This window comes from Erpetoichthys calabaricus, chromosome 4 (genome assembly GCF_900747795.2).
Source record: "Erpetoichthys calabaricus chromosome 4, fErpCal1.3, whole genome shotgun sequence".
Taxonomy (NCBI): Eukaryota; Metazoa; Chordata; class Cladistia; order Polypteriformes; family Polypteridae; genus Erpetoichthys; species Erpetoichthys calabaricus.
The window spans coordinates 109,653,613-109,671,495 of NC_041397.2; the positions used below are offsets into that span (position 1 = coordinate 109,653,613).

Here is a 17,883-nt window from a genome sequence, read left to right on the forward strand (position 1 = left end):
GGGAACAATCATTTTTAGGGGAAATAAGAGAACTGAGGTAAATTTACTAATGACATATGAATTTCTATTTACAGTTTACTTCTTTTACATGAAAAGTAAAGAAGCGTGACGACTAATGCCTTCCTCTCACTTCCTATTCTCTCTTTCTTTCACTTTTGATTTCTGGCTGCACTGCCTCCTTGCCAGCCACCTTTGTTCCACCAATGTACAGTATCAGAGTGCGGAAATTTAAACTCCATTTCAGGGGCTAGTTATTGGTCATTCTCAGCTCTGGGGATGCTCGTCTAATTCCCAGGACTTGCGTGTATGCCATTTTTAATGAGCTGCTAGCCTTCTGCTGTTAGCTGCTAGATTTCTTGGGTCCCTTGGTTCCACCTGTCAGTAAATGCCCCTCTGAGAATCTTCTTCTCATGGTATGACATCACTTTATACAAGACACACTCTTTTGTCTTTGCTCTAGCAAAGAAGCATTTTAGAGGTTTATACAGCACAGAATAGTCAGTTCTTTCTTTTATGTGTTAGTCAGGCATCATTGTTGTTCATCGGAACTTCTGTCTTACCTGGAACTTCTTTTGCTTACCTGAAAAATCTCAGAATCAACTACATTATTTTTAACAAACAGATATACTATATCTGGGTGTCACCAGCATAAAGCTGAAAATTTATGTCGCTAGATAATAAGAATGAGAGGCAACATATGTAATGAAAATAATGCAATGTCGCAGACTGTCAACAGTCTTCTGCCAATGTACACACATATATCAACCAGGTGAGTTCTTAGGCATCATACTTGGTCTAGACCTTGAAGAATGACAGCTCAGCTTTGTGATTCTTGTCTTCACTTTGTTCACGCTTGCCTTTGACTCCAATACAGACCAATAAACCTTAAGGTGGGCACTTGTTAATATGGATTTCCAATATAAAATTATTGCTCTGTGGGCAAAGTGGAATTAATCAAAGAACAGCACAAAAATATGACCAGACAATAAACAAATTAATGTTTTTAATACCATAGTGGATTCCGTAGTCATAATCGGATGTATATACTAATCAAATATTTTATTGATTGAATGCTATACTCTATAACAGTGCTTCCCAACCTCGGTCCTGGGGACCCACTGTGGCTGCACGTTTTGTTCCAACCAGATTCATAATCAGTGACAACACCTGATAGCACTGATCTCATTTCATTGGCTGTTTTTTTTTTCTCTTATTCTATAATCAGAAAAGCACAGCAGCATGATTTTTACATTTATAAGACATTTAGAAATATTTCTGCTTTTGCTATAGATTTAAATGCTTAACTCTCTTTTGTTGATTTCATTATATTTTGCCCTTTCTCTGTGCAGTTTTCTCCCTTTGTTGTATGTTATTAATGACAATTAAAAAAACACATTATTTCCATATACCCACTTGGTACATTTTAATATATATATATATATATTTTTTTTTTAATCAAATTTAGTTTTATAATTTCTATATTATTCCCAAAACACAGAACTTGGGAAATAACAGTTTCCCAGGAGTCCAATTAAAAACAGAAGCTGGTTGGAACAAAAACCTGCAGCCACAGTGGGTCCCCAGGACTGAGTTTGGGAAGCATTGCTCTATAATAATTACACACTTAACACCACAATCAAGCCAACCAGGCAGACAAAATATGTAGGTACAGTATAGTATGAGCTGTAAAAAACACTACTGCGTGTGTAGGATGTGCACACGTACCCAGACAAAGAGAAACAACATTATAACTCACTGGGTGTGTGGAGCTTCCTCAGTGTGTGCCCAGTGTAATTTGTTTAGGATTGTCTGTGTCATCCACAGTGAACAAACTCAGTCTGACTCTGCTTAGTGACTCCTACTAATGCAAGCCCTTCTCCTACCACATTTGCTGTATTCTGCTGCATTCCATGTGGGTTTCTTCGCTCTGATATCAGATTGAGAAACAGAGACATTTTTAAAATTGTCCGTAATTAAAGTTGAAGAAATGATTTTATGCACTTTCTAATATGCATAATTTTTGAAAAATGATGATGTCTGATGTGTAATTATCAATAATCAACATGAATGACTTTGCACTGTCATACATGTGCGCTTGGGAGACAACTTCAGGGCTCCTCTGCCTGTAATTTTACTCAGAGTTGAAAGTTGGCATTGTCATCTAATGCCTCTCCTTTCTTTTTGCCTCCTGACAGGAAGAACTACAGTGAGAAGATCTGTGACCTCACTTCCATTTTCGGCAAATTGAACCTGCCACTTCCTGTCAAACCAAATTAAATATGCTACCACCAAGATGGCCGACAACCTGGAATAGTACACATGTCTGAGAAGATGTCTGTCATTATTCAAATCTTTTGTTTTGAGAAAACCTTCAGTTATAGAGGGATCACCATTGGTGCCCCAACCTGTTATATTTGTCATGTACATTCTGTTTTGTGTGCAAGCACACACCTAACGTAGCTGAGTTACCACTAGCACCGACTAACCAATCTAGGCATGAAACATAACTATGGTTACTAGAAGGGTGCCTTTCTAGCAAAAAAAAAATCTCCTGTTTAATTTCTTATGAACTTACACGTGCATGTATATATATTTTTTTAAATACAAAAGAGTATTTTTGTAATAAATAAAATCATCAATGGGCAGGTATAGATTGTCAGGTCTCTGCCAATACTACGGGAACTGAGTTGTTGCCTTTAATCAATGCCAACACGACACAGCAGATGATAAAGTAAACGTAGTTATTAAATTACACTTCAGTTGTCATAATGCATAGCAACGACCTGCAACTTGAGTTCTTTTAATGCCCTACTTACACAAGATGGTGTGCACCTTCTTGCTAAACTGTAACTAATTCATCCAAAAATTATCTAAACGTGCCTCTTTCTTTCTCACAGGAGGAACTGAGCAGCCTTAGAGGGGCTGCTGTTATAAATGACTCATTTTACCACAAGCCACAGATCAAACTGAAATAAATTTATCATTTGACAGTGAAATGCCCATGAAAAATGATCACTTAACACTATAAATGTTACTACAGTATTACTATTGTGGTGAGAAGCTAGTCGCTATTTCAGCTGCTTTGAGCCAACCCTGAAAGGGACACCACTCCCACACACAGTGCTACTCACACCAGGGCCAATTTTGATAATATTACATAACAAATATTGAAGTGTAAACATATTTATATCTAGTCAAAAATATATTTAGATTCACTCTGACAAGACCAGCCTAGTGACTCAGTTCTTCCAGTGCTGTAGTGTTTGCTTCACTGTTGCCATGGAAACAATAAACATTAAACAAGATTTTAAAAAAATTAAGCAAGTAAATCAGCACATTAACCCCAACCCTAGCCCTTAAAAAATTAATTATTTGATATTTTAAAGTGTTACTGTGCCATCACGTATTTTGGGTGTGGTGTGCTTTGGTACCTAAATGCTGGGTGGCTCCATATTTTTTAAATATATAAATGACAGCCAGTGTTCACAATTTCAAAGCTGGGAGTCAATCTGTGTAGTGAACAGGAGTCAAGTCTTTGGAAAAACGAGGAAATAATGATGAAAACATGCTTTGTGGTTTAGTGTGTACTGAGGAACAAGTGTCACAAGAAAGGAAACACACCCGGGGACAACGCCCTGCCTGGCATACTGCTACTGTAAATAAGCTGTCATTCTATTTTAGCGATGTAATACTGCTAAAGCTGACAACTTACTAGTGTCTTTGTTCTCAACGGCAACTGAAAGTGATCATTTGGCAAGTCTTAAACTTTAATTCCTATTTTTAAGTTTTGACAGAGCACTGCATTTTCATTCCAGCTTAATCTAATGCAGGATTAACACCTGAGTATATGCTGGCAGCATCGGCACAAAATAGGCATCAACCCTTTAGGGCATGGATGTCAAAATCTGGTCCTGGGGATGCTGCAGTTGCTGCAGGTTTTCATTCTAACCATCTTTTTTTATTAGTGACCAATTTTTGCTGCTAATTAACATCTTTGGCCTTAATTTTAATTAACTTGACTCAGAACCCAACCAATAATGAAACACAAAAGAAGCTGCCATATGACCAGCTCACAAGTGGCCATCACACAATATCCGAAAAGGTAAGGTTGATCTTCTCAGGTCAACCAAAACATTTTGGTGGCGTTCTTAGAATAAACAGAAATATGAACAGTTTTGGAAATGTCTGCTGTGGCAGAATGAGAGCAGCAACAAGCTATGGAAGTAAATAACGGGCTTAATTAACAGCAAGAATCGGCTTCTCAATAAGAACCTGGTTGGAGTGAAATTGGCTGGGGGTTGAAACCCCAGTTTAGCTGGTCATCTGTTGGCTTGTTTCACGTCTCATTTCTGTATGGCTGTCATTTAATGAAGAAACAAATCAATTCAGAGGACTGAATCCTTAAAAACAGGGTTATTAAAATGAATAGAAGAAGAATTTAGTAACAGTGAAAACTGGTCACTGATTAGGAAAGGGGTTAGAATGAAAACCTGCAGCCACTGCAGCCCTCCAGGCCCGGAGTTCGACACCCCTGCTTCCATTTACAGTGGATCATTTTACAGTGAACAGTTAACATGCAAGTCTTTGGAATGATCAAATGAGCAGAGAAGCTTGTTCTAGGAACACTGGGCTCAAGGCAGGCATCAGCTGTGGCTGGGATAGCAGGTAGTCCACCGCAGGGTTCTCACACATCTCTGTGGTCACACCTATCCCAGTCACATTCACCAGTTAGCCTGACCAGCTTGTCCATGACAGGTGGAAGAAGTTAAAGCTCAAGCAAGCAAGGTGGGCTGTGCTGGCTCAAGACACTAGACTCCACACAGGAATCAACCATGGTGTTATGGTTCAGCCAGGTTCTTATCCCTGTTCCAGTGTAGTTACTTTTATTTAATCTTTTTGCTGTTTTTTTTAATATTATTTTATAAATAGAGTACTGTTGGTTTTGGTTTTGTTTTCCATTTTATGTTTTATGTAATTCTACATGTTTTGTTTGTTATTATGTTATGTCTCGTCCTAGATAAGCCCAGCTGCTGACCGAGCTTGATGGTGATTGGTTGGCACCCAGTGTGTCACATGGTGCAGGAGGAACTACATCCAAGTCTAAGTAAGTGTGTCTAGTCCTTTAAATTATGTTAATTGTGGACTATATATTGAGCCTAAGAGGGTGGATCCACCTGATGCTGTTGCTGGGGAAACCACCCCAGTATAATTTAAGAAGTAGCAGCTCATGCCATAGCTACTTCTGCACTGAGGTTACTCTCCTGTTCTCTGATCTGTGCTTACTTTCTGTTGTTATTAAATGCACACCAAACAGTAAAAAAAAGTTGAAAGACCTTCAAAGTGATTCACCAACCAAATCAGGATCTTCGCTGAATTGAACAAAGATAGGCCTTGGCCCAGGTAGCCTGGCACCAAACTCCACAAGCAGGCATTGACCTGCACAGGCCAAAAAACAGGAAACTGGCCTTAAATGAAAAATTAACTGTCCAACAATACACCAAAATACACAAAATCAATACATCAAAATACACACCTACCTGCACATTACACTTTATACTTCTATTCTGTTTTTATACTTTATGCTGTGTCACAAAAGCCACAAAGAGCCATAGCAAGGTTTGGGGCAGCCACCCATATATGTGGTTTCCTGGCTGCAAATCGTCATTTAAATGATAGCACTGCTGTGCACAAAACCGAGTCTAAAACAGAACTGATGGAAGAGGGAAAAGGTGGAGGCTTTTAAAGGGGAAGACATGAAGTGAGATCAAAGGGGTCGGGCTCATGAAGGTCTTCAGCCATAGGTTCGAGCCTGGACGTGACATCACAGGGGCCAGAGCCGGCAAGGTCTCCTTCCATAGGCTTGGTCCCGGAAGTGACATCAAGAGGGCCAGGTTTGATCTCCCATGAATGGTCTACAGGAAAGGGAGAAAAAGAGTCAGTGCACTCTGCCACATCCCGGTATGACTCGGAACTGCCCTTACTCAAGCCCTTTAACTGCCTCCCATGCGCACGTGTGTGACAGCTGCCTCCGTTACTTATTATCTATCCATCCATCCATCCATTTTCCAACCCGCTGAATCCGAACACAGGGTCACGGGGGTCTGCTGGAGCCAATCCCAGCCAACACAGGGCATAAGGCAGGAAACAATCCCGGGCAGGGTGCCAACCCACCGCAGGACACACACAAACACACCCACACACCAAGCACACACTAGGGCCAATTTAGAATCGCCAATCCACCTAACCTGCATGTCTTTGGACTGTGGGAGGAAACCGGAGCGCCCGGAGGAAACCCACGCAGACACAGGGAGAACATGCAAACTCCACGCAGGGAGGACCCGGGAAGCGAACCCGGGTCCCCAGGTCTCCCAACTGCGAGGCAGCAGCGCTACCCACTGCGCCACCGTGCCGCCCCTACTTATTATCTATCTGCTACTTATTATTTATGTTTACCTTTATACGTTGGTTTTGTCATTTGGTGTGGACAGCAAAAAAAAAAAATTTAATTGTACAGGGAAATGTGTTTCCTTACTGTGCATATGACAATAAACTTTGAACTTGAACTTGAACTTGAACCAAAATGCCTTTCTAGGGGAATTAAACCATCAAACCTCTGATTTGAGAGAAAAGTCCATCCAAACAAAGATTATTTATAAATGCAGGGATTTATTTAAATAAAAAAGGAAGCACAAAAAGGCAAAAATGAGGCAAGAGGGTTTAACAAACCAGGCAAACTACAGCAAACAAGTACTAATCTATAATCCAAGAATCAAAAATCAAAGAAAGAAGTAAAAAATCCAGCAACCTGAAAATCAATGCAATAATATGCAGTACTCCTCATACTATAAATGAACCACTGGGGGACCTCCAGTACTCCCAGCCTGAAATATAAATGCTAAGGGGGTCCCTCACTAGTGACATAATGGTTGCCCTCGGCTCTTGAGGTTTCCAACACAGAAAACAAGGAACATAAGAAAACATACAATACATAAACACTAAACAATACATAAACAGAACAATATTAACACAAATAAATAATAACACTAAACATAAAATAATACTTCAGAATAAACAAAGATAACAAAAAAAATAAAAAATAAAAATAAGCCAGAGAACACTCCCCGATTATAACATAACACTTGGTGTTTTGGGATTTCCTGGTATTGACCCACACATGCTCTCTTAAACTATGGTAACTTTTCTGGTTTTTAGAATTGGATTTGTTTACCTTTGGTTTTTTTCTTTTTTTTACCTTTGCTTTCTTTGTAAAATTTTGAGTTCTTCCAATAAAGTTGCTTTGTTTGTTTTCATGCATCTGAAGGGTTTTATGGTTTTCCATGGTTTTTTTTTTTGATTTTAAAGAATTTGCCCCACAACTGGGCTTGTGCAGACTATAAGTCTGCTACTAGAGTTAAACTTTAGGTTCAGGCCGGTCTAGAAGTGCAGGTCAGGCTTTTGTCTTTGAAGCCTTCACCTTTTTGAGTGCTGTGAACAGGAAGAAATCACAAAACGTAGGAGGGACACCAGTGCATTGAAGGACCACGACATACTGAACCGATGAAGAATCGTCAGTGAACTTCACCTGCCTGTCTGTGGGGTGTGCTAATCAATGTGCCATTGTCTCACAGATTCCTTCTTATTTTATTCAGTGACATTACAGATTTCTATATAATGAAAGACTGTAGGGCCCTGAAGTTACACTGTAGAAATATAACCAAATTAAGGCATTTTTAATGAAAGTAAAAGTCTTATTACATCTGGCAGAACTGTCATGTTTGATTGTGTACAATATTAGGGTCTAAAAAGTCCTTGGTACATTACCTCCTTATTTAATAATTAATTCTGAATTTGCATGTCTGTCTGTAATCTAACAAGTGTTTACATATGTGACACAACAAAGGTTAAGCTTCATGCCCTGTGATTAAATATTAAAAGCAAACAGTTCACACATATTCACTATTTCTAAATATATGCCACTTAATCAAGCTGCTGTCATGGCCTCAGTCTACTCCTGCCATATTAACTAGTAAAGTTAATGTTTGTATGATGCATAATTTAATGACTTTAACACTGTAGGAATATACCTAGTATAAAATACTCATTTGTTAATAACTTTCAACACACAATGATACATTATTTAGGTAAGAGATCTTTGCATTTTAAATGCAACGTATTGCTTTTTAAGATAAGTGCATGTACAAAGTAGGAGGTGGTGTGAAGTATATGTCGAGAGGAATGGAGGGAGAGTTTAAACTCAATAAACTATTTATTTATTTGTATGTATGGGGTAAATGTAAATGTGAAATGTAGTGTTTTATGGGGTTGATTTTGAACCTTTTTTCCTATAAAATATTTAGAATATATTGAATGTTACCTGTACACATCAATGCGTGTATTTTGTTCTCATTGATTCTAATAAAAGTTGATCTATCTGTTGTCACACTCGTGCGATTAGGAGGCAGTCAAAAAGCCTAAAAGTGAGTGAAACATCACAAGATGAAGGGTTGTCACGTGGTACTTACCGGAATCTCTTCTCTCCTCAGAAAAACCAAGGAAAAATAATTTCCAACATTTCCAGGTTCCAAAATGGCAGCCACGACGTCACTTCTGGTCACATGAACTGACGTCACTTCCGATGCTTCCAAAAGACATCACTTCCGGTTTCATCAAACGACGTTGTTTCCGCTTCCCATTGCAACGTCACATCCTGCCAACCATTTCCTATTCCCATAATTCAATACTGTATAAAAACGCCATTTTGTCAGATAAACAGTGTCAAATGTTACCTCTTTGGTTCTCTTTGATCATTTATTTTGCTACTTTGTCCGCAGGACAATATACGGGGACAGTCCCCAACACTTTGTTTTTGTGAACGTTTTGTTCTTTATTTGAAGACTTTCCACACTATCTATCTATCTATCTATCTTTCTATCTATCTATGGGTCAAGTGGTGGCTCTGAGGCTAGGGATCTGCACTGGCAATTGAAAAGTTGCCGGTTCAAATCACTTAAACATAAAAAGTGACTCTACTTTGCTGGGCCCTTGAGCAAGACCCTTAACCTGCAATTGCTCCGTCCTGGGTATGACATTAATCTGCATCCAGCCCTGCGTGTAGGCCATCCAACCTGCAGGGAAAAACCTGGGGGTTGGTGGCAGAATTGGCACTCCAGCCACCATAAAAAACCTCACACTGTTTCACTCCATCTGAACTAGTCTGGTGCTAAGGTGTCACCCATTACATGGCGGCTCTCGAGCCCTAATCTGGGATCCTGAGGTTGTTTGTCATGTGTTGGGTGCAGCAATGCCCTGAATTAGATTTAGTAGGTTTGACAATATTATGTTGTGTTGAAATGTAGTTCCATCCCTGCTACCTATATTTTGTAACTCCTACCTTCACTTTTAATTTTATTAAAAAACAATATGTGAAGCTGCTAGATAGAATGCTACCTACTAGACAGAATGCTACCTGCTCATGCACTTTAATTCTTTTTTTCACAAAAGCTTTATGTTCATTTCAGCTTCCAGACATATTGATGCAAAGGTAAAACAGTTCTTTACATTTTTCTTTCATCTTAAACAGTCCATAACTTTCCTATATATCTATCATATAGTGCCTTTTCAATCTATCTATTGCCTTTCACGCCTATAGACCTATCATGTGTCAATTTTTTTTTCTTATTTCCAGCACATCGCGTGACAAGTATTTTGATTTGCTGATCAGTTGCTGGTGAAGAGGAATGATGAGGTAACTTTCTGAAATAAAGTTAGAGTAAATGGAAATACTGACTGCATACCCAAGAGGCCAGACTGCAAAATTTGTGAATGGAGACCCTCCCTTCCGTGTCAAAAAGCCAATGGTGTACTTTTGGGATTTTCTCTTACACCATTGGCCCTGCTGCACATGTCGACAAAAGGTGCTGAGACAGCAGGGCCCAGTAGCCCCTATCTGAGCTTGCTAAGCCACTGCAGTATTTGCTGAATGTTTTTGTGCTCCCCCCACCTTCACTAAGTCTGCACTGAAACCAGCTGTTCAAACACAAGTATAGACATCTGAAGAAAAAAAGCGTTTATTATATTATTAACAGTGTGCTCTTAACAGCCCAGTCTTGTCAGTATGCCAGTATTTCTCTTTGATTCAGCTAGCATTACAGCTGAAAGAGGAAAATCTATCTTCCTCTGAAACTGTTATAAAAATATAAACATTAAAAATTAAAAATCAATGTGATTAAAAGGCAAGCTTTATGTCATGCTTATTAACAGGTTTACTTTGTTTATTTTTCTTATTTATAACTATGACATTTGATAATGGATTAGTCAATTGTTCTTATAAGTCTAATCAAAAAACAGCAACCCCATATAAAAATGGGAATAGTTACAGAAGTAGAAGTTAATAACAGAGTGAGTAACCTGTGTGTTCTTCAAAAACATAAATTAATTAATAAACTACAGGAACCTAATGGAATTTAACCTAGAAAAATATTTTATTTAAAATATGCTTGTGCCCAATAGATTATTGGATTTTTCTGGTTTGTGCAATGTGGCCAGGCATTTGTGGCTAATAGGCATGCAGGACGGCTCCTCATCCTCATTTTCATTACATTTAACATGAGGTGTGTGTACCAGCTTCCGAGTTTCCATGTAATAAACAAGCTTATTTTTGATATTGTTGATACTTTTTTCATTCATCTTAGTGTTCATACTACAGATTGTTCAAAGGACCAAAAATACATACTTGAGAGAAAAATTGAAGATTTTAGGAAACGGTGACAACTATAAGCACAAGTATTCAGTTGCCAATTTGCTGAACCCGTTTCTTTCAATTGGAGGTTTTCATCTTCCTTTGAATTCCCATATAAGGCATTCAAACATATGCTGTAAGACAAGAAGCAAGAACAACTTCCATAACCCTGTATAATACAAAATAAATGAAAAGAAAAAGATATTGTTATAAAGATGAAAATGACACCTTTTCAGACAGGAGTCCCATAGAGAACTGATTTAAACATGGCCGAACTTCCGGTCATATGAGTTCCAGGCAGGAAAGGGGCGGGTCCAGGAGGGCAGGAAACAGAAGTGATGTCAGTGGTTGACAGCTGTCAGTCTTCCATTGTGCAAAGGGAGGAAGAGAGAAGGCATTAGAAAACAGCACCAGCCCCTGGTTCATCAGGTAGCTACCATCACCATCACAACAGCCGCTAAGCTACCTCTCAAGCGCGTGCTCGTGACACTGCAAAGAAAAGACTGGTACAGGTTTTTCATCTGCCCAAAATATTTGTGTCTTTTTCACCTGTCAAAAACATTTGTGTCTCTAACCCTTCTGTTGTCTTCTGTTATCTTTTCACCATTTAAATAACCTTGACCTATTTTTTTTTTTTTACAGCAACTCCCGTAATCTACACACACTTTATCAACGTAGAAGCTGTTTATGAGTCAGGTAGGAAAGATGGCTGTTAGCAGTGTATGGTATCAGCTGAGAGCAAAGTAAAATTTCTCAGAAAAATATTAAAGACCATCTTATGTGCCTCTTCTTTGTCCAACAGAACTTGAGGAAGTAAGTGAAAGTAAAGACTAATAAAAGTCTAGTGACTCCCAAATTAATTGCATCTCATATTTCTATAAATAACAATGCTTTTGAATTAGAGTAGGGCTCTATCAGAAACAGTTGATAAAGAGACAGCAAATACATTTTTAAGTATTGTAAAGCATAGCAGTGGGACTCCATACAATTAGGCCATTCATTATGATCTCCTACAGTTTTTCTTGAAGGGAAAATGAAAAAGAATGCTTCAAATGGAAGAAACTTTTCTTCAATCATTTAGCACTGTTTCATGCTAATGAATATGTGGATATCCCATGGCGTGGGGCAAAAGTCACTAGAGTTAAGACATAGATAAATTACAAACACAAAGGAAATTAATTTTATTGAACTTAATACATATACATTTATATACATGAAGTGGACGTACACCAGGATGGGTTCTGGCCCTCACAACACTCATAATGAATCAAGTTCACTAATGACTGAATGAGTGGTTAATACAAAAATATTTTTAAATTTTAAGACTAATATTTATTTATGGGCTTTTGTCACAATACTTTCACTATATACTGTGTATGTGTGTGTAGGCAATATGCTGAGTATTGGCCATATGTATAGTGAAGATAAAAATGTAGGCGTCAGGGTGAAGTCCTAAGATAAATATTAGTTACATTTTTAGGAAAATCATAGACAAAGGATGCTCAGAAAACTCAAGAATACTGTGTGTATACAAAATATTGAAAAGAAAAACAAGAAAAATTCAGCAATTAAGTAAAGAAACAAAGTCAGAAGCCTGCTTAATAACAGCACTGCGGTGGATAATGACCTGTTATGCAACTGAAAGTGGCAGGTGTGCCCAGAGGCCCAGAACTGCATGAGGTAGAGGTGACCTTAGGCAAGCCATACCTGATGTCTGTCCTTGTCAGGGCAATGTTCAGGTAAAAATCAATTAAATTACAACTATCACAGTTCAGCTGGCAAAAAGCTTGAAAAGTCCTTTTCTGTAGAGAGACCCAAATATTTACGAAGCTATAGGGAGACCAGAAAAAAGGAATGTGAAATTAGTAGTCTAACAGGCCCCACAACAGCCTGAGAAAAGTGAACAAAAATAGACCTTGTGGCCAAAACAGGCAAAGGCTACATTAATTTACCTGATCCTACATGGATGTTACAAGTAATTAAACTTAACCCTTAAACCGCTGCAACTGGGTATAGTCATTTCCCAGTGCAATTTGCCAGCACGCCGGAGCTGATCAGTCTGTGCCGTACATTCGTTAAGCAGCAAGCTCATGACCACTGCCGCCCCATGCAGCACTGCAGCATCACTGTCCCTGGGATTTAGCCACTGCACTATACTAGCCTGCATGCATCAGCGTTGGCCTCTGGGTGCATGGTGCAGCCAGTTCAAGCGCAGTTGGCTCAGTGATTTACTGAATTTCATCAATGGCATATGCACTGCCTGGCCAAAAAAAAAGTCGCCACCAAAAAAAAGGTCACACACTCTAATATTTCGTTGGACCGCCTTTAGCTTTGATTACGGCACGCATTCGCTGTGGCATTGTTTCGATAAGCTTCTGCAATGTCACAAGATTTAGTTCCATCCAGTGTTGCATTCATTTTTCACCAAGATCTTACATTGATGATGGTAGAGTCTGACCGCTGCGCAAAGCCTTCTCCAGCACATCCCAAAGATTCTCAATGGGGTTAAGGTCTGGACTCTGTGGTGGCCAATCCATGTGTGAAAATGATGTCTCATGCTCCCATGCTCATAGCACTGCCCCCACAGGTTTGTACAGTAGGCACTAGGCATGATGGGTGCATCACTTCATCTGCCTCTCTTCTTACCCTGATGCGCCCATCACTCTGGAACAAGGCAAATCTGGACTCATCAGACCACATGACCTTCTTCCATTGCTCCAGAGTCCAATCTTTATGCTCCCTAGCAAATTGAAGCCTTTTTTTCCAGTTTGCCTCACTGATTAGTGGTTTTCTTATGGCTACATAGCTGTTCAGTCTTAATCCCTTGAGTTCCCTTCGCATTGTGCGTGTGGAAATGCTCTTACTTTCACTATTAAACATAGACCTGAGTTCTACTGTTGTTTTTCTTCGATTTGATTTCACCAAATGTTTAAGTGATCGCCGATCACGATCATTCAGGATTTTTTTCTGGCCACATTTCTTCCTCGAAGACGATGGGTCCCCACTATCCTTCCAGTTTTTAATAATGCGTTGGACAGTTCTTAACCCAATTTTAGTAGTTTCTGCAATCTCCTTAGATGTTTTCTCTGCTTGATGCATGCCAATGATTTGACCCTTCTCAAACAGACTCTTTTCCACGACCACGAGATATGTCTTTCGACATGGTTGTTTAAGAAATGAGAAGCAACTCATTGCACCGGTTGGGGTTAAATAACTTGTTACCAGCTGAAAGATAATCGCCCATGCAGTAATTATCCAATAGGAGGCTCGTACCTATTTGCTTAGTTAAATCCAGGTGGCGACTTTTTTTTTGGCCAGGCAGTGTATATTGTTCCAGCAGTTTTTTTAATAGTTTTTACAGTTCATTGGCAGTATGTAAAATGATCAGTGTTGCAGTAATTGTAATGCTCTTTGCCTGAAAAAAAAATGTGTTCCATTAAAAATTTTTTTTTATTGGTGAATTGTAATGTTTACATAAAAAGTGCAGCAAAAAAGTATTTGGCGTCGAGGGGTGCATTAACCCCCAAGTGTGTGGCAGTTTAAGGGTTAAACAATGTCTTGTAGTAGGATTTTTTTTGACTTGAGGTTATGTCACATTATGCAACTTTTCCAGCGATTTTTAGTCATAGCTTTCATTTACATAATTTAAAGATTTGGAGGCAGTAGGCAGCGTGCTCTTGCAAATCCGGTCATGTAATGAGACATGCTCAACAACTCACTGCAACTAGGCTGATAAAATCAAACAGGGATAATCTTTTCTTTAGTTGCAGGGGCAAGCTCTGTGTGCATGAAAGCTAAAACCCAATGAATGCTCATCGAAAGGTTCAATTCACTTAATGCAGGGAGGAAAAATAAGGAATGTGAATGTTTATGACCTCACAAATAGAAGACAAGATCATCTGTCTGATGTTGTATGTTTTATGTACCACAACAAAATAGAAAAAGGTAAAAAAAAAGGGCTGGCTGAACCCTTAGAACTGTGTCTGCTCCATGAGTCTGTCACACATGGGGGTGAGCAAGACTGCTAGAATATCAATACTTCGTTGGTAAAGTGATATGGGCAGCAGTTTTTAGTTGTTTAAATTGAAATGGTCTGGCTGTGAGATCGGCAACTTCATTTGACAAATCAGGAATGTGTGATGTATGACATCACTAGCGTGACTGTATAAACATTACTAAGTGCATTCCCAAATCATCCAAGATATCAATACTTAGAAGTGATTACGTGCAATTTATTCTGTGACTGGTAGTGCTTGAAACTTGTTTTAGACTGATTTGATTTTGGGCTTAGCCTTATTGGTTTTTGGCAACAGTTTTTTTGACTATGTCTTATCTCTCAGTCCAATGTCAGTCATTATACTTAGATACCTAACTGTTTCTACCTGGAATTGTGAAAGGATCATTTCAGTGGTCTTCCTGGATATAACTTTGTGAAAAGAAAGTATTGTTTTCTCATTTTTCATTTGCACGTTAAAATGGCTTAAATTATTGCAAATTACGATTTATGTAGGGACCCCATGGTGACACAGTGGGCAATATAATTCCTGAGTGTTGGTCAGTGCCTGTGTCATGCAGTTCTTGAGGAGCAAATATCATGTCAGCATCCAATTATTGGATCGTTAACAATTAAATGTGCTTCCATGTGAAATTTGCATGCCATCCCTGTAATTGTGAGAGGTTTCTTTGAGGTTTTTGAAGATTTCCTTCCCCATTCTAAATATGTATGTGTTAAGTTTGTATTTGAGTATGTGAGTGTGTTGGAGAGCATACTCCGTGATGAAGGGTTTGTTACTGCCTTGTGCACAGTGCTGGCAGCAGAGATACTGGCTTCCGCAATCCAGGGAAGCGGGGTGGATAGATAATTATTGAGAATATTGGTATGAAGGCCCTGAAAGTTTAGTACACAGACATTAACACATCTGAGAGGGTGCACTAAATAAAAATGAGTAAGCTCTGCTCTCATCAAGGCTTGTAACACTCATCAACAGCTTTCCTGCTACAAGAGGTAGGTAGCGTGGCACAGGGATTACCTCATTAGGTAAAATAAGCAGTGGTGGTGTCAGGAATGCCACACTATCAAATGCCATTCCAGGAAGTGCCAGTGATCTTTCTTGACTGTCACATGAGCTATGCCACATAGTAAGGAGGCTCAGGTAACAGACGTGTTTATGCTGATTTGTTCCCAAAATGACATCACATGTTGCCATATAAAGTAGTAGCAGACCCATCTGGGCTGAAATTATGTGAGGCTCTGTATTTGTTTTGGGGAATGTGTGTAATGGCTGTGCCTTTCCTGCTTGATCTTTTATTCTCTTTCTGTACAGTTACATTAACATGGCATTGCCTAAAGCGTTACACCATCTTCTGTTTTTGGGTGATTTTGCTGCTAAGTTTGCTGCTTAGGTTTCACACATCACACGGATAGAATGAGACTTACAGATTTAATGCATTCGATGAAATGAAAAGGCCTTCTCTTATTTTCCTCTTCTTCACTCCACTCCACAAAACTGACATCCTTTTCAGGGCTGGCTACTGTCTTATGATCCGGCATTGCTCGAACAGGTTAAAAAAATTTTAAGTTGGATGGATTTCAAGCAAAAAATATGCTGCTGAGCAAATTAGTAACGTTTTGTCAATGCCAGATCTAGTGAGGTGCCAGTGCCACACAGCACAAGCCAACCAACTTCTGTCTTTCCAAAATTTCGCCTGCCAAGCAGTTCCTTCATTCATCCTCATTCATGTGCATTCACATGTTTAGTAAGCCTATTACACGTATTTATATGAAAATGTATATTGATAAATAGCATATAATATGAATCATAAGTGAAACGTACAATGATAATGAAATATGTGCCTCCCTCACTCTCACAGGCCACATTCACCCTGGGTCACATTAGATGCTTTCACTGTTTTTGTTCTAGTATAATTCTTATTGGCATCCTATAATCTCACTTTTTCAGTACATAGTGGTCAGTAGAGGCTTGTGCTAAAAATAAAAGGCACTGATATGTATGAAGCAATGTGTTTTGCATAGCATATGTGAAATATCATCTGGATAGAAGCTCAGTGAAAAAGTCAAAATGAATATCTAATTCAAATATATTCCCATTTATTCCTGGTGATTATATCATGGAAGTTCTTTTTTAAGAAAGAAGGTCACATTGGCACTTTATCAATCTTCAGACAGATGGCTTGCATGTCACCCACTGTTCCTCACACCATGCTAAAGCAGCTTCATCATGCTTGACTACATCAAAGTTTATTATTTTTTGAAGGATGATTTTAGTCGGCAATCTCCAGGTGACCCTTGCCACAACATACATTGACAATCTAATATGAATCAACTGCTTCTCACACAATAAGGAACAAATTAAAGAAAGAGATGACTTCTCTTGAAACTTACATTAAAATATTCTAACACACAATAATTATATTCAGCTATTAGTTTGATGTAGAGTTGGATATTTAATTCATTCCCAAGTAAAGTGTCTTTTCATAAAGAATTGTGAGTTAGCTTGATGGGCGACTACAGATTGGCCCAGTTTGAATGTAACCCGTTCAGTGTCAATTCCTGTCTTACGCCCAATCTTGCCACGATGCAGCATCTCCACAACTCTGAACTGGAAGACACAGAAAAAGAAGGTAAATGTTACAATTTAAAGCTGACCTGAAGAGAAACACCATGCTGTTGAGATGAATGCAACATCATTTCCAAAACTTTTTCCAAAGTGCCTAAAGAACATACCGAACTCAATGCCTGTCTGCACAAAAAATACAAGTGAGATGCCGGTGGCAGAAGGTGTAAAAAATAAAATGTGCGATTGGCCAACCTGAAAAAGATGGCCGGGCAGGAGGTCTTTTTCAAGCAAGCCATGTGGCCCCAAGTGAAAAGTGAATTATTGGATTAGAGCCTGGATGATCTTGACAGTGCACTCAATATGACACCCTCCATCTAGCTGGAGACCCACCTTACAATCATATATACATAATGGAGATGTGTATGTACATATATGCAAAATACGTATTTTAAACATAATTAGGTGTGCAGATGACAGTCACATATTCATTAATTTATTCATTATTCTTTTATCATTTTATTTTCCACCCCAGGTGCAAATACTTACAATGAAATAACCTTTCAGTTC

The 17,883-nt window shown here is 38.8% G+C and overlaps 1 protein-coding gene across 1 annotated transcript in view; it reads right to left on the reverse strand.

Moving 5' to 3' along the window:
- Window positions 1-3,818: 3,818 nt before the first annotated feature.
- tpt1 (tumor protein, translationally-controlled 1) overlaps window positions 3,819-17,883 on the reverse strand; it is a 1,004,241-nt gene continuing 990,176 nt past the window's right edge. Inside the window, exon 6 of the mRNA XM_051926922.1 lies at window positions 3,819-3,835. Coding sequence (XP_051782882.1) covers window positions 3,833-3,835 — 3 coding nt within the window. The 3' untranslated portion in view covers window positions 3,819-3,832. The remainder of the gene's footprint in view (window positions 3,836-17,883) is intronic.